Here is a 21,579-nt window from a genome sequence, read left to right on the forward strand (position 1 = left end):
ACTTTTACTTCTACTCCACTACATCTCTGAGGCAAATATTGTACTTTTACTCCACTACAATTATTTGAAAATTTAGTTACTAGTTACTTTGTAGATTTTGATTATTATTACAAAACATACATTAACCACTTCAGCCCCATTTACATTTTGGCCATTCGAAAATAGCCGATCTACAAGCTCACAATGCGTCGCGATGCGACACATTGTGAGCTTGTAGATCTGCTATTTTCTAAATATTTGTATACATTTTATACATTTGAAAACAACTACTTTAAGTACATTTTGATACCAATACTTTTGTACTTATACTCAAGAGCATTTTGAATTCCGGACTTTTATTCAAGAGTATTTCTACATAGCAGTATTGATATTTTTACTTAAGTAAAACACGCGAGTACAGTTTTAAAAAAATGGATTAAAGTGATGATGAGCGCCACTCACCTATGACACTGTTGTAGTCGACCACATCAAAGTAAACCACGGCCACAGAGCTCCACACTCCCAGCAGGGACAGGACCAGGAACCAGGACAAAACGGAGGACCTGGGGACAGCGGCCGCTGCTGCCGTCTCTCTGTGGTCCGTGTGTCTCCCATTCTTACCCTCTGTAGAGGACTTCACATCTGGATGGACGGAGACACAGACAGACACACAGAAAAGGACAGATGGGTTAGAATAATCAAATATAAAAAATATTTTAAAAAAATCAGTTGCAAAGGCTATATTGTCATCCATACCCTGCCCGTAGTAACTAACTACATGTTAGAGAATACCTAGTATGGGTGTAATATTTATTTATTCTCTACTTTGCGTTTACAGGAAGTAATTGAAAATTTAATTTTAGGGACTTTTGCTATAACAAATACACAAAAATGGATTGAGCGTGGGTATGCTCTAAAAGTTTGAAAAACATATTTTTCATTTCACGTCTTTAATGGTTTAGTTACAATAATGTAAAAGATGCACATGCTACTGTCTTTGTTTATTTCTGAAAATGAGTTAATAGGCCAATGCAATGCTGTTATTATAACCTAGGATTGTCATTTGATGAAAAAAAAAAAAAAATCCGCAGAACAATAACACCCAAACAAATCATGGGCATGTTCGAATAATCGGTATGAATAGAATTATAGTAATCGATTTTCATTTTGGTCACTTCTACACATCCCTAACAGGGACAGACACACCACTTATTCTAAAGTCACTCTTTTAGGACATAAAGGAACACAAACAAACAAAGCATGATTCTGACATTGTAGAACATTAATGACCTGATGCTGCTTTTTTTTCTTTTGTGATGTTCTATATGGTCAGACAGAGTCAGCTTTGTTTGTGTCCCTTTAATAACCATTATATTATACTTTGGCTATTCAAAAATAGCAGATCTACAAGCTCGTAGCGCGGCACTTTTTGAAAAAACATTTGTGCAAATCTTTGAAATATATATATATATATATATATATATATATATATATATATATATATATATATATACAAACAACATTTTTTACTCAAATCTTTGCTTCTGGGGTGTCCCTGGAACAACATATTTTGATGGGGGTCCGCGGCCAAACATTTTGGGTGTTCCTTGACATGAAAAAGTTTGAGAACCACTGATATACCAACTAGGATTTAGAAGACATTTGTAAAGATGTGCAACATTTTTCACGAAATAGCCAAAGAAATCAAAAATGACACAGATGTGTTCCCGGACTGAAAGTCCTGGCTAAAAGAGTGACTTTGAGAGCCGTTTTATCGTACAATGTTAAGTCAATGAGGAGCACATTTTCAATGATACATTTTTAATGAATAGAGCAACTGTACTGAACTACACAACCCAGACCTATATACTGCAAGGTTCAGGGGCGGGGATCTCTGCTCTATATCGTTGTTGTCGGGCAGAAACTACTCATCTATATATTCTAACTTTGAGTTTTTTTTGCAATTGTATTGATTGACTGATCATACAACAGTGTCACACAAAACTATGAAAAGTAGCACATCCACAAGCTTGAAACACGGCGCAAAGCGATTGCGAGTGTGTGTCTGTGTGTCTGTGTCTGTGTCTGTGTGTGTGTGTGTGTGTGTGTGTGTGTGTGTGTGTGTGTGGGTGTGTGTGTGTGTGTGTGTCTGTGTGTCTGTGTCTGTGTCTGTGTGTGTGTGTGTGTGTGTGTGTGTGTGTGTGTGTGTGTGTGTGTGTGTGTGTGTGTGTGTGTGTGTGTGTGCGTGTGCGTGTGTGTGTGTGAGAGAGAGAGAGAGAGAGATAGGGGGTTTCCCTGCCGTTATGATGTTCTGAAGACAGTGCCTAGTGTTACATAAGCTGACCTGGTTCACACACACACACACACACACAGAGGTGAAAACAAGGTGTCAGGTGTCCTGTCTCATTCAACTGAAGTCCCTAAATAACCCAATTCTGTCTGTTTCTCTCTGTTATTGTCTGTCTGTGTGCGTGCGTGCGTGTGTCTGTCTCTCTATCTCTCTCTCTCTCTCTCTGACGTGTCAATGTCTCTCTCTCTGTGTGGCGTGCTTCAGGACTCCACCGCACTCCTGTCCAAGGCCACGCCCCTTGAACCCAAACACCCTTCTGTGACAGTACTCCGTGGTGGAGAATAATGCTCAGCGCTGGCATTGCCTGGGGAGGGGGGGATATATTTACAACTCTGTGCCTATCGGTACATAACTCGGACGGAGCCGAGTAGGCTCAAGCGAACTTCGCAACGTTCAGCACGGCAACTCGCGCTGCTTCTTGTGGCCCAAGTTCGCTTGAGACTGTGCGGTCCAAAACTATACTTTACCGGCGAAAAAAGGTAGTCCGTGATTGTTGGAAAATGCTATGTCTTGTGTGTGTGTGTGTGTGTGTGTGTGTGTGTGTGTGTGTGTGTGTGTGTGTGTGTGTGTGTGTGTGTGTGTGTGTGTGTGTGTGCAAACGCAATGACTGATATGTCAGCATGACCAATCAGCAGAGAGCTAACATGACCCTGACACAGAGAGAGAGTGGTAGTGAACAGCTGATTGGTTGCCATATAGAGCATCAGAGAGCGGCCCGTGTGCCAAATAAACAACATAGTTGTTACACAAATAGATGCTGTGTAGATCAGGGGTCTTCAACAGGGGGTCCGGGACCCCTAGGGGGTCCTCAGAGTTACTTCAGGGAGGGGGGGGGGGGCAAATATTTGTGGTATAGGCCCATTGGTTCTCAAAGTGGGGTCAGGGGACCCCCAGGGGTCCTTGAGGGGGTTCCAGGGGGTCCCCAGCTAAATGAGGGATAGTTAGGAACCAAATGGACCCTTGTGGGTGTGTAACTCTGGTGTGTACTCTGGTGTGTACAAATGGAACCAAATGGACCCTTGTGGGTGTGTAACTCTGGTGTGTACTCTGGTGTGTACAAATGGAACCAAATGGACCCTAACGGGTCCATTTGGTTCCATTTGTACACTCTTAGAGTTAAATTAACATTGGTTTTACAATATAAATTGGCGTCCCAGATAGAAATGGCATTAAATGGGGGTCCATAGCCAAATGCATGTCAAACTTGGGGTCCTTGAAATTAAAATGGTTGAGAATCACTGCTAGAGCCGTAAAAATCTTCTCTTATGGGGCTGGCTCCCTATATCTTTTCAAATGGGGGTCCGCGGGCTAATAAGTGTCAATTTGGGGGGTCCTTGACATGAAAAAGTTTGAGAACCACTGTCATACGCTTTTTATTTATGTTTTTACATTAAAGCTGCACTACAATTGAGCTAATAGAGCCTGACTGCTAAATTGAATCTATACCATCAGGTCAGAATTTGTGTCAGATCCTGTGTCTAGGTGAGACATGACCTTTAGTTTGACACGATCTAAATGTCTCAATAAAAGAGCATGGAGATTAAATACAAACACCCCAATTATATAAGTTATATTGTATTAACATACTCTACCATACAGATTGGACTAAACTACATTTTATTCATAAAATAAAGTGCCACTTTAACTGAATTAGTTAATTAAATAATGTTGGACCCACTGAATTAATTATAATGCAATAATTCAATCAATCAATCAATCAGTGGGTGCTGAATCATTTCGAGCGCAATCGTAGTTCACATGGACAGATGCTGTAGAAGAGAGAAGGTTAAACCGACACATGACAAACCTACTACTCTATCTGCGGCCGGATCACATGACGATAACCTCGTTAAAACACACCATGCCAAGCCAAACCAAACCCAACCACCACCAAACCAGTCCATGCCCAACCTCAAACCAGCTCCATCAGTCTGTCTACAGTACACACACACACAAACAGACACAAACCAGTCCAAACCAAACCAAACCACTAATCAATTCAAACCAAACCAAACCAAGCCCTTCCACTGCAGTCCAACCCAAGACTAATCAACTCAAACCAATCCCAGCTTTCCCATTCATTCCAGTCCACTTAAATAACCCATTCAGGAACGCATCTCGTGCCATTTTAGTTTTCTTTGGCCATTAAAAAATAGCAGATCTACAAGCTCATAGCGCGGCACAGAGTGCCGCGCTATGAGGTTGTAGATCTGCTATTTTTTTGAAAAATCATGAAAATGTCTTTAAATATATACATTTTTTAAATTAACATTTGTAAAATATGTTGTTTCAGGGACCCCCCAGAAGCAAAGATTTCAGTTACAAATGTTCGCTTTAAAAATATATATTCAAGATTTGCAAAAATGTTCAAGATTTAAAAAAAATAGCAGATCTACAAGCTAGTGCCGCGCTATGAGCTTGTAGATCTGCCATTTTTGAATAGCCAAAGAAATAAAAAAAATGACAGAGATGCGTCCCCGGACTGAATGAGTTAAAATATTTCCGTTTCATTACAATCTAAGGTCTAATCATTCCAGTCCACGCCCCAGTCCGGTCCGTTCCAGAAACGGCCCTACCTGGGTCTTGGACCACCGCTTTCACCTCCTGCTGAGCAGCAGATGACACCTGATCTTCGTTCTGTCTCAGTACCGCCTCTTCTTCTGCAAGGTTTTTTAGAATTTAGATTTTTTTATATGAATTAACTCAAATGTTCTTTCAATTGTAGTTGTAGTAGTTATTTGGTTAGTTGCAGTTTAAAGGAGCACTTCACCCATTTTCAACCTCAAATTCATATAATTGGTCCTCACTGATGCTCATTATGAGATTTCTGTCTACTCACTCTGTGTCTCAGAGGAGGGCTGTGGACAGTTCAGAAACCAGCCTACCAGTAGTCTGGGAGACGTCGTCTCGAAGCCTGTACAGCAGGGGGCGCGGCCACTGCGTTCTGATTCAAATCAACAGCCAATGAAGAAAAGGGGGCGGGATCCACATGCAGTGGGTGTTGCATGTAAATAGGAGCGACGGGAAGCAATTTCTCCTTGAGAAATTGCGGCCGCCATTGTTGTGTACTGCTGTTTGCCTCTCGTCGGACTGTTTGTTGCACAGCTCTCAGAGCGGTAAGAGGCGTGTCCGCTCAGATTCTGAGCGTAAGCTACATCCCGCGCACAAATACCAGGGCTCTGGCCCAGAAGTTTCCTCGCCCCTCCCGTTTGTATGCGAGAGCTGGCGAAAACTTCTGGGAACTCAGATTAGCCTACCAGTGACATTACCGGTAGGCAGGTTTGGTCTTTTCAAACAAAAATATCTATAATATATATATATGTGTTTTTTTTTGGTGGGGGGGGGGGTGGGGGGGGAGGCGATTGAATGATCCAAGCACCACCAAAAAAAAGAGAAACCCAGAAATCATTTGTCCACAAAAAAGAAGCTTGCCTCCTTTCATGTTAAAGGATTGACAAAAGTCAATTTTCTCTGTTTTCTGTTATTTTTCTGCAGTTTTTTTTTTAAACAAGTCACATTCCAACGGCCATAGCTCTGGAATGGCTGGATCGCGGCCTCCCCCCCCCCCCCCCCGATTCTACCGGACCCCCGTGCGTGTAATGAGCCGATCTCTATATGAGGAAGGAGGTCACGAAGAATATTCCATGATTTTTCAAAGGTCCAGTAAAATCGCCGTTTTCGCTGGCAAGGGGACGGTAGATGGATGAATTAATAAATTAATTTTCTGGCAGTGAATGAGTTAATGTGAGAGCAATAACGTATATTTCAGCGTGCTAACTTTCCAGGAAGAGAAAGGCTGTAGTTTCCATTAGCTTGGAATCCCCACCGATGATGTCACTGGTAGGCAGGTTTCTGAACTGTCCGCGGCCCACCTCCGAGACGCAGAGTGAGAAGACAGAAATGGCAGTGGTGGAAAGTAACTAAGTACATTTACTTAAGTAGTGTACTTAAGTACACTTTTGAGGATTTTTTACGTTACTGGAGTATTTCCAAATGTCAGTACTTTTACTTCTACTCCACTACATCCCACTACAATTATTTGAAAACTTTAGTTACTAGTTTATTTTCAGATATAAATTATGATATAATTAAACATACATTAACCACTTTAGACCTATTTTATACATAGGCTATTTGAAATTAGCCGATCTACAAGCTCACAACGCGTCGCATCGCGACGCGTTGTGAGCTTGTAGATCGGCTATTTGCAAATATTTAGTACTTTTACTTTTGGTACTTTAAGTACATTTTGATGACAATACTTTTGTACTTTTACTCAAGTAAATTTAGAATTCTGGACTTTCACTTGTAACAGAGTATTTTTATATTGCAGTATTGGTACTTTTACTTTTGAGAATTTGAGTACTTTTTCCACCACTGAGCATTAGTGAGGACCACTTAAATGGGTGACATGCTCCTCTAAGTCTAATGACCTTGCTCCTCCTCAGTGTACACCTGCTCCTCCTCCTCCGTGTACATCTCCTCCACAGCAGCAGGAGAGGAGGTGTCAGGCTCCATGGATGGACCACCTCCGTCTGAAACCCTACGGAACCCTCAAGGACCGTGTATAGGACCCCAGCAGAACCCTGAGGAACCTTGACAGAGCCAGTAGAAGAATGGAGAATCACAGGAAAACCCCTTGAAGGAACCACAGATAAGACCTTCCTTGATCCATCCCCCACGCCAGGGATATTCAGTCGCCAAAAGGCAGCACAAGCAGTTTAAGATACAGACACAGGGCAAGTGTGTGCTCTCTCTCAAAAATGACTAATTTTCTATCAATTGCACACCCCATGAAGTCTTGAATCCATGGATTTATTTGTGTTTTTGTGGCATAACTAAGCTAATAGTCTCGTGTAGCCAGACAACTATTCCACGATCTCTGAATCTCTGAGTTATATAGAGTAAGGAACTACTACTCCCAAAATCCGAGAGAGGAAACTGTCAACTGTGTAAAATATCTTTACACTTTACTTTTTAATTTCCATTTCTGCTAAGCAGCAAGCTATGCATACTTAGATGATTTGTATTTATATTAGGACTGTAAAGACGAAACGGAAATGGAGAGGAGGCTCCACATCCGGTTTGTATTCTAATCATGATCAGAGCTTCCGACTCCCAGACTGTATGCCGGAAACATTTGAAAATTGTGGGAGGCAACAGTCTGGTAACGCGAGACTACTAAGCTAATAATTTGATTCCTGTCTCCTACCGGCTAATGTATCCGGTAGGAGACACAAAGTAGATTATTTGTGTCTCCTACCGGAAATACACCCGGGCATCAAATTATTGGCTTAGGAATGAGACAAAAAACTAAATAAATCCATGTATTCAAGGCTTCATGGGGTGTGTAATTGATAGAAAATAAATCATTTTTTGGATGAACTCCTACTTTAAGTTCTAATTGTATGGTTAAGTTACACCTATTTCCTGTTAATAATAACCTGTAAAATGTGCTGCATTGGGAGGTAAACAGGAGACACTTTATTGTGAAGGTAAGACTGGAACAAGAGAGTTGTTGTTACAGGGAAGTTGTCGTGCACACTAGAGTTTTGTTGTTGTCGGCATTCTAAATGTGAGATCGCCGTCCGGTCCGGACGGTTATTAAGTTGTGTATTGAACAGTCAAAACAAGTTGTATAATTAGTTAGAATACATCAGAGACACTTTCGAATGAGAGGAGACGTTGTGAGTTAAGTTGTCAAGTTGTCCAACCACTAATTAACAACAATGCACACGCATTTGAAGATGAAACATCCAACAAACACGGATGCCTAAAGACTTCACAAAAGCTATCCACACTGGACTGTCGCATACAGATGAAACACAACGTTAATCACCACTTGAATGGAATATCTCTATGAGGAGACTACAAGATTCCCACAAATGCTTTATCAACTTTCCACAAAATCTGTCCTAACCAGATGCAGGGACGGAATCCACTGCCTATCTATTACAGTATATCCTGTGAGTAGCCTATCACGTATAACAGCTCAGCTGAGCCTCGTTATGAATGATTAATCTAAGTTCCCATTTCTGTACAGTAGGCTACCCTTTGATTGTGTGTTATTCTGAAGGAAATGTGTTCAAACGCAACGGATTACTGAGAAAGCATTACGCACGCTCAATGCGCAAATGGTTATGTAGGTAATTAATGTATTTGTGCAAGATGACCCAGCTATAAAATGTATACATTACTAATTATGTACAAACTAATTATGTTCAATCCAAAATATAATGCTGTAAGTGTATTTACGCACCTGTTCGTCATTAATGCTTAAAAATATCTATGAACGTTATTTTTATCAGATGTCCGAGAATGTTTTATCATGGCGGACATTGGGACCAGCCGTTTAAAATCCTAGCGCATATTATTTATATATATATATATATATATATATATATATATATATATATATATACATATACACATATATATATATATATACATATACACATAAACATAAAAAGTCCTGAGGACTTGTACTAACACACACACACACACACACACACACACACACACACACACACACACACACACACACACACACACACACACACACACACACACACACACACACACACACACACACACACACACACACACACACATATACGTATATATGTACAGTATATATATATATATACACACACACTGTATAGTGAGTGTACATGTAGCAGACTGTCTATTTTCACTGCATTTGAAATAGGACTTAAGTGGTTAATTCGTAATCTATTTTTTTGTACATTTGGGTCCAAAGAGTGCCTTCCTTGAGGTGTAGTGGAATCAAAAGTACAATATTTCTAGTGTGAAAGAGTGAAAGTCATCAGCTGTACTTAAATGTACTTGAATAAATACAGTACTGAATGTACCAAGTTACTGAGACCACCTTATAAAACAATAACAATCAATAACAAATAAATGACCTTCTGACCTCTGCCGGGACCAACGACCTTCAGCCACGACCTCGACCCGCACAATGAACAACAAAACAAAACAAAGAAAAGAAAAGGTAGAATAATGGATCTACAACTAAGCAAACACAGAATAGAGAGAGAGAAGACACCTCTCCGTTCCTCCCAGGTCTCTCAGTACAACCTGATACCAACTATTATTAGAGCCGACAAAACTGTGTGTGTGTGTGTGTGTGTGTGTGTGTGTGTGTGTGTGTGTGTGTGTGTGTGTGTGTGTGTGTGTGTGTGTGTGTGTGTGTGTGTGTGTGTGTGTGTGAGAGAGAGAGAGATAATGGAAGAGTGACAGAAGACAGTGGGTGAGAGAAACATGGATAGGCTATAGATAGTGTGTGTGTGTGTGTGTGTGTGTGTGTGTGTGTGTGTGTGTGTGTGTGTGTGTGTGTGTGTGTGTGTGTGTGTGTGTGTGTGTGTGTGTGTGTGTGTGTGTGTGTGTGTGTGTGTGTGTGTGTGTGTGTGCGTGCGTGCTAAAATGCCAGACTCTGATTGGACAGAGTGTCTCATAACCTTGGAGGACGTGTGTGCAGTGATTGGTTGTTTGGTGTTTCTGATTGATTGAATACTTTATTAGACAGAAATGCAAACAGCACAGGTACAGTCATACATTTGGGCTAGAAGGACAACACAAAAAAGTCCTAAGGACTTGTTTTCCATTTGTGTACGGTGTCGTTAAAGCTGGTTAAATCTCATCCTCAAAGAGTTGAAGAATCTTCATTATGGACTTAAAATCGCATTCACTACCAGGCCTGTCACAATTATAGGCTCTATTCACAGCAGCCATATTATGAAGACATTCACAGGTGTTACCAATGATACTAATTAAGGCTCTGTTCCATTCTGGTCAATCAGAGTCAGGGTGCTGATATTGTGCATGTTGGCTCACTGGAAACACATGGGGTGCGTTTACATGCACAATATTTATTCATTCAGAATGAACTCATTCCGAATAGAAATGTATACCCAACTGTTTACATGGCACCTGAATAAAAGTATTCCTGTTCCTCAATCGTTTACATGAGCAAAGCATTCATTCGGAATAGAACTCTGGTCATGCGCAGAGTGCTTCGGGCCAGGTTGGGGACGGGGGGAGGGGGCGGGGGTGTTTGACAGGTAAACATATGTATTATTTACCTCTGGCAGCCTTGGTAATGAATAATAACAATTTTGGCTACACGTACATGGATCTTTTTCTAAACGCACATTTTTGTGTGCGTTTGGGCCTTTCAGCCACACGCAAACAGTGTTTTTGGCCGCTAAAACGGATATTTTTGTAAACGGATAAATAAGTGAAGGTTTTCCAAAACATGCGTTTCAGTGGATCTGTGTGGACATGTAATCCGGAGATTTTGAGAAACGATGACGTCATCGCGCATTCGCACATGGTCATTATAATAATAAATAGTACAATAATACATAAACCGGACCGCTCATGGTCATTATAATAATAAATGAAGAGAGAGAGAGAGCAACACTTACAGTCTATGAAACAAGGCACGCTCATTTATGGCTAAATAATGTCATATACTTAATAATAAGACAGTGGTGGGAAAAGTAGCTCATTCACTGTGTGACGAAAACCCTCTTTCTCTGCGCCAAGTAGAACACACGGCGCGCACTAGCTCCATAAAGAACCTCTCACTCCGCTATACAGCTCCGAGATGAGGCTCTATGTGCTTCTCATCCGGGATCGGTCGAACGTCCGCCAAGGCTCCGCTGTTTACCCTTTTGTATACATCGTATCCCAAAACTAATGGTAGATTCCAAACCTCACGGATGTTTAAGGTTTGGACCGGAGCATAATATTTTAGGTCTGGAGCGAAACTACCCGTTTAAATCGCTTATTTAGTCAGCCTGTGGCCATGTTTCCCATTCAACCCGGAAAACCCCCCTACGTCCGCTGCCAGTACTGCGCCTGGTTTGGCTACAATGGGAAACATGGCCACCGGCGGACTAAATAAGCGATTTAAACGGTAGTTTCGCTCCAGACCTAAAATATTATGCTCCGGTCCAAACCTTAAACATCCGTGAGGTTTGGAATCTACCATTAGTTTTGGGATACGATGTATACAAAAGGGTAAACAGCAGAGCTTGGCGGACGTTCGACCGATCCCGGATGAGAACCACATAGAACCTCATCTCGGAGCTGTATAGCGGAGTGAGAGGTTCTTTATGGAGCTAGGCGCGCACACAGATTGAATGTGGGGTCTGTCGTCCTAAAACACAATCGCCCCGGTGCCGAGAGTCCCTGCTTTATAGTGGTGTTCGATGTTTTTACATTGCCAACTCTCACATGTACATAAACGTTCAGATTTCAAATATAAAGTGCTTACCCCTGAGCCACGGACGTTACAAGGCGATCCGGACCGCGATAAGTACCCGTATCTCCCGTATTGTTCAATAAAAAGCATTTTAATCCGATCGTCGGCCATTTTCTCCAAATTTTCTCCGATGCTTTCAACCATGCGACACCAATGGTTGGAAGGTGTATTGCACTCTGATACATTACCAAAATAAAAGAACAGAAAAAGAAAATGGCTGGCGATGGGATTAAAATGCTTTTTATTGAACAATACGGGAGATACGGGTACTTATCACGGTCCGGATTGCCTTGTAACATCCATGGCTCAGGGGTAAGCACTTTATATTTGAAATCTGAACGTTTATGTACATGTGAGAGTTGGCAATGTAAAAAAAAAAACGAACACCACTATAAACCAGAGACTCGACAGCGTCATGTGAACCATGGCTACTGTTTGCGCTGCAGCTGAGCCCTAATAATGTTGTTTTCGTTTATGTTCACGTATGCTGTTCACGTATGCTATTAAAATAATGCAGCTATTGCAGTATTGGGCCTTAACATGTGATTGCAAATGTATTTGTATTTGGCCCCTCATATATATAATTATAAAATCAATGTAAATATAAAATCTGATATAAAATTGAAACATGCAGCTGATCGATGCGTTTCTGCGTCTACGTGTGGACAGGGATTTTTGTTTATCTTTGTCATGTGGCCAGGGATTCTTTTTAAAAACGTAGGACTAAAATATCCGTTTAGTAAAAGATCCATGTACGTGTAGCCAAGGCCTAAGTCACGGCTGCCAGAGAGAAATAATAACAAGCCACAGCTCACACTCAATCAAAGCTGCCAGCTATATAGGTAAATGAGGAAGAAGAGAAGAGAGACAATAAAACAAGTTAAGAGAGAGAAGGTAGAGAGAAGGTTTGATAATGGAAGCACACCGCATCCTGGCTACGGCCATTGGTCTGCTATTGATGAGTTTAATGCAGCAAAATCAGCTCCTGTTATATTTGCTGCTGACCCGGAGGAGGAGCCGGTCGGCGGAGAACTACGCGCGTCTGCGACTTGGGCTTGGAGCGCCAGACTCCACATGGCTTGCGCCTCTCCCCCCCCCACCCAGAAGCACCGCGCTAGCCAATGACACATGCGCAAAAGAACAAATGTATACCAGTCTGATACCAGTGCGTTTACATGGGCAATGTAGCCCGATTCTATCGGTATATACCAGCCGTTCAAACCCGAATGAAATTTAATTCGGATCAGACCGGTATGGCCATACCGATGCGTTTACATGAGCAATTCTATTCTGAATGAGCATTCATTCCGAATTGAAGTGGAATAAACCTGTCCATGTAAACGCAGCCACTGTTACACCAGTGGGTCTACAGTTGGGGTCCAGGGACCCTCATGGGCTTCCAAATGGCCCCTTGCAAGTGTGTACACTCTCAGAGTTATGGGGCTCGTGGAAACCACTGTGCTACGCTAATGTCTTGCCTTGCCCGGTGGGAAAATTGACTATCTACCCCTGTTGCTGAACCTTCCACAATCTCCAAGTGAAGGGGATTAAGAGCGGTTGTCCATGATAGCATCCAGCTTCCTCCAATCTAATGAAGAGTGATTCACTATGCACCATGCCAACGTATCCATGATGTCAACACATCAGAATCACTGAAACTAACGTTTGTTTTGATGTTATATGACTGTTAGGGCATTTTTTTTATACCCCCCGATTTTTGTAACCCATTTTTTTCACCCAGTGCCAGTTGCCTAAACTGTAATCCTGGGCGCTACACCGCTACTCTCCCTCTGCCAGCCTGGGGAGAGCCCCGAACAGAGCTCATGCTTCCTTGCATGCATGAGGAGTGAGAAAGCCGCTTCTTATCACCTGACAGGGGGGAGTTTCCCCGGTAGGACGTAGCACGTGGAAGGGACACGTTATTATTCCAACCAGTTCCTTTCCCATCCATCAGGCGCCTCGGCTGACCAGGGGGAGGCAGTATAGAGACCAGGATTACAACATGTTTTTGTGAGGGTACCTACCCTAGGGGACACGGGGACCTAGGGTATGGGCACTGAAGACACGGAGGAGAGGACACGCCCCCAGCGCCCACAGCCCCCCCCCCCCCAAAAAAAAAACAGCGCAAATAGCTGATCTACAAGCTTATACCGTGTCAGTTCAAGCTTGTCGATCTGCTATTTCCACAAGTTTTAAATTTCTTTGAAATTATCAAATAGACTCTATGCACAGCAGCCATATTGGGAATGAATTGGGCCCCTTCCTTACTTCCTTCACAGGTGTTACCAATGATACTAATTAAGGCTCCATTTAGTGTGGCATAGTGGTTGTCTTATTTTCAAGGACCCCCGTAACTCTGAGAGTGTACAAATGGAACCAAATGGACCCGTATTTGTACACTCTGAGTTACACACCCACCATAAGGGGCCATTTGGGAACCAAAATGGAGTGTTTCTAGTGAGCCAGCATGCAGATATCAGCACCCTGACCAGAATGGAACAGAGCCTTCATTAGTATCATTGGTAACACCTGTGAAGGAAGTAAGAAGAGGCCCAATTTCTTTCCAATATGGCTGCTGTGCATAGAGCCTATTATAACATATGTCAGTAATTTCTTCGCATATTTAAGTGTTTTGTCACCTGCCCATCTGCCCAGTGCAATCTTTTATTACGAAGTGTAAAAGCCAAAAACACTATGAAATCGTTATACACAAGTATTTGTGGGACAATTAATCGTCAACTTAACTTTGTAATAGTGATAGCCCTAGCTCCAGACAATAAAAACCATCAGATTCAGGTTAAAAAATCAAATCAGTGAATTATTCCTTTTCTCCAGTAATACTAGGTCTCCTCTCAGGGGTCTGAACTACTTGACGGATGAGGTGTCAGGTTATATTCCCCTTCCCATGTCAATCAGCTGGGACAAGCACACCTATCCCATTACAAGTTCTGTGTGTGTGTGTGTGTGTGTGTGTGTGTGTGTGTGTGTGTGTGTGTGTGTGTGTGTGTGTGTGTGTGTGTGTGTGTGTGTGTGTGTGTGTGTGTGTGTGTGTGTGTGTGTGTGTGTGTGTGTGTGTGTGTGTGTGTGTGCGCATTGTTAACTGACCAGCATTTCATACCAACTCACTAGAGGATCAGGGTGGTAAACAAGAGAGACCGACAGACAGAGAGACAGACAAGCAGACAGACAGACAGACAGACAGACAGAGAGACAGAGAGACATGCATGTTGAAGGGTTGGTCGATATGACTTCAAATCAACATCAGGATTGTTTTAAAAGTTTACCTCGATTACGATTAAAGAACGATTATTTAAATCAAAGAAGGTTATTGGTTCTAAACATCCATTTGTATGTGTTTTCTGTGAGTCGCCCGGCCCTAGCATACACATACAGAGACAGACAGACAAGACAGGCACACTTACAAACACACACACACACACACACACACACACACACACACACACACACACACACACACACACACACACACACACACACACACACACACACACACACACACACACACACACACACACACACACACACACACACACACACACACACACACACACACACATTGACCTGTACCAGTTTGACCGGTGAATGTGACCGAGGCAGTGATGTTTGTGACATCCAGGGTCACGTGTTTTACGAGGACACAAGTCGATGTACAACCATTGTACCATTGTAAAAACATCAGGTGGCATTGTGTACAGTACTATTCACATTATATTCTGCTCCTTCTGTTTATGACTCATAACTTCTGCTCACATCATCACATCACATGTGCTCTAGTCCAGTGGTTCCCAAACTGGGGGTCGGGACCCCCGGGGCGGTCCCCAGATTATTTGGTGGGGTCCCCAGATGTTTAGCTTAATGTGCACTGTTCTCTCACTCATCAGTAGAGGTGGGCAATATTATCGATTTTGCGATATATCGCAATATTTTATTTCGCAATACTGTATCGATACTAGGGATGGAGCTCGAAAACCGGGTCCATTATATACCCGGGCATGAATTTATCGAGACCCGGTTTTCGATAAGCTTTAGCCTTGTCGAGCCTGTTATCGAGTGTAGCGGCCCATGACGTCATGTCTAAACTATCAAAACAAGAGGCGATCAAGAAATAAATCTAATCACCCACGCTTGCACAAACATGTTGGTCTAAAAGCAAGTTGTGCCAAACAGCGCTGTCCGTCCCTCAGTCTATCGTTGCCGAAAATGGCAGATCTACAAGCTCAGAACGTGGTGCGAACAGACGCAGTGTGAGCTTGGAGATCGGCCATGTTTTGGTGCGTGACACCGTCGTACGATGAAGTATACATTGCGCTTTTAAAGTGACAGTACACACATTAACCGTTTCTTCAATATTATTTTCCAAAGGTAAAAAGGTCACTTGCCTTCTGTCTGTTAGAAAAGTACTGTATTTGAAGGCCCTAGTAAAATGTAGTGCAAGTGATATATTTTGGTTAAAACAAAGAAAAAAGAATAGAAAAAATAACTATGCATTTTTTGTTTATAAAATGTTGAAGAGACATGGAGATTTTATAGTAATTATTACAGTACTATTCATAATATAAAGCCATTTAACACTTATTGCACATTATATGAATGGTTGTTTTAATGATAGGCAAAAATATGTTTTACTTTTGTCATCTTCATTTAATTTTAGATAGTGGTCAGCCACAAACTCACTGTCACAACTGGCCAATAAAAAAAGATACCGGTTCTGTTCAGAGTTTTTGGCCTCACGTCTTTTTTCTTAATAATAGAAAAAGATCGATAGTGGGCTCGATAAAAGCTCGGTTCGATAAGCAGGCTTGATAAGGTGCTCATTATCAATAAAAATTAACGAGCTCCATCCCTAATCGATACTCCTTTTCTTTTAAAAAAAAATTTGCCTTTGCAGATACAGGCTTTATGAAAAAACATTCAAAGAACCTATCACCGATCTGCAGCTACTCAATATGTAGTGTATATACACAATATGTAGTTGTGATATATGTATATATATCGCAATATATATCGTATCACAATATATTGCAATATTTATCGTATCGCAATATATTGCAATATGTATCGTATCGCAATATATTGCAATATGTATCGTATCGCAATATATTGCAATATATGATGATCGTGATACGTATCGTAGCGTGAGGTTCTTGACAATACCCATCCTTACTCATCAGTAAACAAACCAACATACAGTTACAGTATAAGTGTATACAGGGTATCTGCACATAAAGTGACAATTGAATTACTTTTATCAAATATTACATAAGAAAGAGGCAAACATTTTGAAAATAGACGATCTTCAAGCGATTTTCACAATATTTATCTGTGGAACCGAGTCAAACTAAATCCAATGCCTCAATTCAAACACGTCAAAAAATAATCACCTGCGCGGAATTTATTGACAGAAAGTAGCTCATAACATGTCTACGGTGGATTTTTATTAAACAAAAACTTGACAGACAAAGAGGATAATCCAAGCTTTCCGTACAGCTGCAATCTTGGTGAGTTTAACATTGTTATTACAATCAGATCTTTCCGTGCACAAACACAAGCACAGCCACCAGACCTGCTGCACTAAACCAAATTAGAAGAAAACCTGTCTGATACACTGGATAAATCTACCCGAAACCAGAACAAAATGGAATGCTATTTAGCTCTAAACAGAGAATACACAGTGGCAGAATAGGCTCTATGCACAGCAGCCATATTATCACTTCCTTCACAGGTGTTACCAATGATACTAATGAAGGCTCTGTTCCATTTAGTGTAACACAGTGGTTTCCACGACACCCATAACTCTGAGAGTGTACAAATGGAACCAAATAGACCCGTAATGGGTCCATTTGGTTCCATTTCTACACTCCCAGAGTTACACACCCGTAAGGAGCCATTTGGAAGCCCATGAGGGTCCCTGGACCCCAACTGTAGACCCACTGGTGTAACAGAGTGTTTCCAGTGAGCCAACATGCACAATATCAGCACCCTGACTCTGTTTGACCAGAAGGGAACAGAGCCTTCATTAGTATCATTGGTAACACCTGTGAATGTCTTCATAATATGGCTGCTGTGAATAGAGCCTATACCTGAGCACTGTGACTGGTCCAAAACTAAAAGGAAAGGAAAGCCTCGACTACTGTACATGTATACAGACTCAAGTGAACACAGCCTTGAGATGGAGAAAGGCCACCACAGGCAGACCTGGCTCCCAAGAGAAGACAGACTGTGCACCCACCGCCAGTGGTGTAAAGTAACTAAGTACATTTACTCAAGGACTGTACTTAAGTACAAGTTTGAGGTATCTTTTACTTTACTGGAGTATTTCCAATGTTCAGTACTTTTACTTCTACTCCACTACATCTCAGAGGCAAATGTTGTAATTTTTACTCCACTACAATTATTTGTAAACTTTAGACTAGTTACTTTGTAGATTTTGATTATTATTACAAAACATATACTGTAGTAACCACATCAGCCCTATATACATTTCGGCCATTTGAAAATAGCCGATCTACAAGCTCACAATGCGTCGCGATGTGATGCATTGTGACACAGAGCTGTTTACAATTTTGTTTAATTCCCATTTAATTGTACCCACATTGTTTTGTTTGTATAGTGAGTCAGTCAGTCAGAGAGACAGACAGACAGACAGACAGACAGACAGACAGACAGACAGACAGACAGACAGACAGACAGACAGACGGACAGACAGACAGAGCGAGAGTGAGTCAGTCAGTCAGTCAGAGAGGGTGAGACAGACAGACAGACAGACAGACAGACAGACAGACAGACAGAGAGAGAGTGAGACAGAGAGAGAGTGAGACAGACAGACAGAGAGAGTGAGACAGACAGACAGACAGACAGACAAACAGACAGACAGACAGACAGACAGACAGACAGACAGACAGACAGACAGACAGACAGAGAGAGTGAGTGAGACAGAGAGAGAGTGAGACAGACAGACAGACAGACAGACAGACAGACAGACAGACAGACAGAGTGAGACAGAGAGTGAGTCAGTCAGTCAGAGAGAGTGAGACAGACAGACAGACAGACAGACAGACAGACAGACAGACAGACAGAGAGAGAGAGTGAGACAGACAGACAGACAGACAGACAGACAGACAGACAGAGAGTGAGACAGTGAGTCAGTCAGTCAGTCAGAGAGAGTGAGACAGACAGACAGACAGACAGAAGACAGAGTGAGACAGAGTCAGTCAGTCAGTCAGTCAGACAGACAGACAGACAGACAGACAGACAGACAGACAAACAGAGAGAGAGAGTGAGACACACACACACACACACACACACACACACACACACACACACACACACACACACACACACACACACAGAGACACAGAGACACAGAGAGAGAGAGAGAGAGAGAGAGAGAGAGAGAGAGAGAGAGACACAGAGTGGTAGCACCAGCAGCAGTGGTGTTCCAGCTAGCACCAGATGTAGCTAACACATTAACAGCAGTACCAGTAGCATCACCACTGTCTAGAAACCACACCCACACCCACACACAACAACACAGATAGCATGCTAACGGCTAGCAGCAGCCTGTCAACAAAGCTGTAGCAAATAAAGCTTTGCGTCAACACAACGTTAAAACACCGCAGCATTGGCTTTAGAATACTCCTAAAAAGTATGAAGTATCGCGAGAGTCCCCCCCAAAAAGAGCGGATCTACAAGCTCAGACAGAGAGAGAGAGCGAGAGAAAGAGAGCTTGTAGATCCGCTCTTTTTTGAGGGACTCTCGCGAGATTTGTACAAAAAAAAAGGAGTATGCACTATACAGTGTTTTTAAAGCTTATCAAAGAATAACAAACCTTTCTTGTTGTGGGTTTTATTCGTCTTCTTCTGGGCCATGGCTGCCAGCTCCGGTTATATGGATCCTAAACTATGGATTAATGTATTAATATATAAATGTATATATCGGGTGATCAGGAGCATCAGAGACACAGATTTATCTGTGGTGATGAGAGACAGTTCAGTTCATCGACCCTCTGCTGCAGCGGAGCGGACCGGGGGTTGCCAGGTTGCGAGAAGAATAAGTAAAACCAGAGGTCTACAAAAGCAAGCAAGTGTAGTGCAGTGGTTCTCAAACTTTTTCATGTCAAATGTCAAAATTGACACTTATTGGCCCGCGGACCCCCATTTGAAAAGATATGCCAGGGACCCCCATTAAGAGAAGGTTTATACGGCTTTCTAGCAGTGATTCTCAATCATTTTAATGTCAAGGACCCCCAGTTTGACATAGGCTACGGACCCCCATTTAATGGCATTTATACCTCTGGGACCCGAATTTATATTATAAAATCAATGTTAATTTAACTCTGAGAGTGTACAAGTGGAACCAAATGGACCCGTGTATATCTGTCTGTCTCTTATATGTCATCATGATTTGTGTGCATGGGGATCTCATCTTAAAGGGCAAGACCACTTTGGTACGAAAATAATTGCTCCATTGATTAGAAATTGATAATTCAAAATATGCTCCTCATTTACTTACATTGTAAGCTGAAACAGCTCTCAAAGTCACTCTTTTAGCACATAAACGGACGCAAACAAAGTTGATTCAGACAATATAGAACATCACCAAACCCAGTACTGTTTGTTTTTTTAATAAAAATGTTAACTTCCTGTTGATTTTGCTATTTTTATGTAGAAGAAACCCCGGACTGGAGCCGCGGATCCGGATCCGGATCTTCAAATAGTCAAATCAACAGGAAGTTGACATTTTTATAAAAAAAAAAAAAACAGTACTGGGTTTGGTGATGTTCTATATCGTCTGAATCAGCTTTGTTTGCGTCCGTTTACGTGCTAAAAGAGTGACTTTGAGAGCTGTTTCACCGTACAATGTAAGTCAATGAGGAGCATATTTAGAATTATCAATTTCTAATCAAAGGAGCAATTATTTTTTATTTCTTGTCCACCTTTGGAGTTACACCATGGCAAGGTAACTACACAACCCAGACCTCTACCAAAGTGGTCTTGCCCTTTAAACAAGCTAAGTGCTTAACTGAGCTATCCAGTTTAGTAGACCTTGTATTGCGAATTTGTACTTCCATGTACTGTTATGTACTGTCATGTACTCATGTCTTACTAAATAAAGTACATCAATCAATCAAAAAAACCCGTTCTGGTCCATTTGGTTCCATGTGTACACTCTCAGAGTTACAGAAGGGTCCACAAATCATTTTCAGATGGGGGTCAATGGACAAATACATAGGCTATTAATATGGGGGTCCTTGACATGAAAATGTTTGAGAACCACTGGTTCAAACAACATTTAGTAAACAAGCCCAAATAAGCAACTTTAGAACAAACAAGACCCCCCAAAAACGTGTCCAGTGGTATAAAATGAAGTAGCCTACATTTACTCAAGTACTGTACTTAAGTAACATGTTGAAGTATTTTTACTTGACTGGAGTAATTCCAATTTTCAATACTTTTACTTCTACTCCACTACATCTCAGATCCAAGTATTGTACTTTTACTCCTCTACATTTATTTAAAAACTTTAGTTAGTTACTTTTATTTGTATTATTATTACAAAACATACGTAACCACTTCAGCCCTATATACTCTGGCTATTTGAAAATAGCAGATCTACAAGCTCACAATACATACAAAAAACACCAATATTATACTTTACAGAAAAAAAAGCCCAAAGTCGCTTTTAATACGCAGACTTGGCAACACTGGTGGACACCCAGGGGGCGGAACCTTACGTTACGTACGTGGGGTGGGCGTGCCTTTACATCGGGTGGTCGTCAGCAAAAAAATAGGGTCGACAAAAAGATTGCAGATCTACAAGCTCGCCGTTGTGAGCTTGTAGATCTGCTTTCTTTTTTGCTGATGTTGTTGAATGACTAAACCAGATTACAAGTTTAGAAATGTTAAAAACTGACACCAAAAACTAATAAAAAAACAAAACT

At 41.7% G+C, this 21,579-nt stretch overlaps 1 protein-coding gene across 10 annotated transcripts in view; it reads right to left on the reverse strand.

The window, feature by feature from the left end:
* unm_hu7910 (un-named hu7910) overlaps positions 1 to 19,648 on the reverse strand; it is a 65,449-nt gene extending 45,801 nt beyond the window's left edge. For 8 of the 10 annotated variants that reach the window (XM_084048018.1, XM_084048010.1, XM_084048017.1 and 5 more), the window contains exons 1-4: positions 9,264 to 9,413; positions 6,763 to 6,924; positions 4,906 to 4,989; positions 442 to 621 (exon numbers count right to left, since the gene is read on the reverse strand). In XM_084048018.1, coding sequence (XP_083904144.1) covers positions 442 to 621; positions 4,906 to 4,989; positions 6,763 to 6,847 — 349 coding nt within the window. In that variant the 5' untranslated portion in view covers positions 6,848 to 6,924; positions 9,264 to 9,413. Of the gene's footprint in view, positions 1 to 441; positions 622 to 4,905; positions 4,990 to 6,762; positions 6,962 to 9,263; positions 9,414 to 19,467 lie in introns of those variants that run through there. The other 2 variants (XM_084048011.1, XM_084048016.1) reach the window with 2 other exon arrangements.
* Positions 19,649 to 21,579: the final 1,931 nt, after the last annotated feature.

The sequence above is a fragment of the Gymnoscopelus microlampas genome, assembly GCF_963454915.1.
Source record: "Gymnoscopelus microlampas genome assembly, chromosome: 22".
Taxonomy (NCBI): domain Eukaryota; kingdom Metazoa; phylum Chordata; class Actinopteri; order Myctophiformes; family Myctophidae; genus Gymnoscopelus; species Gymnoscopelus microlampas.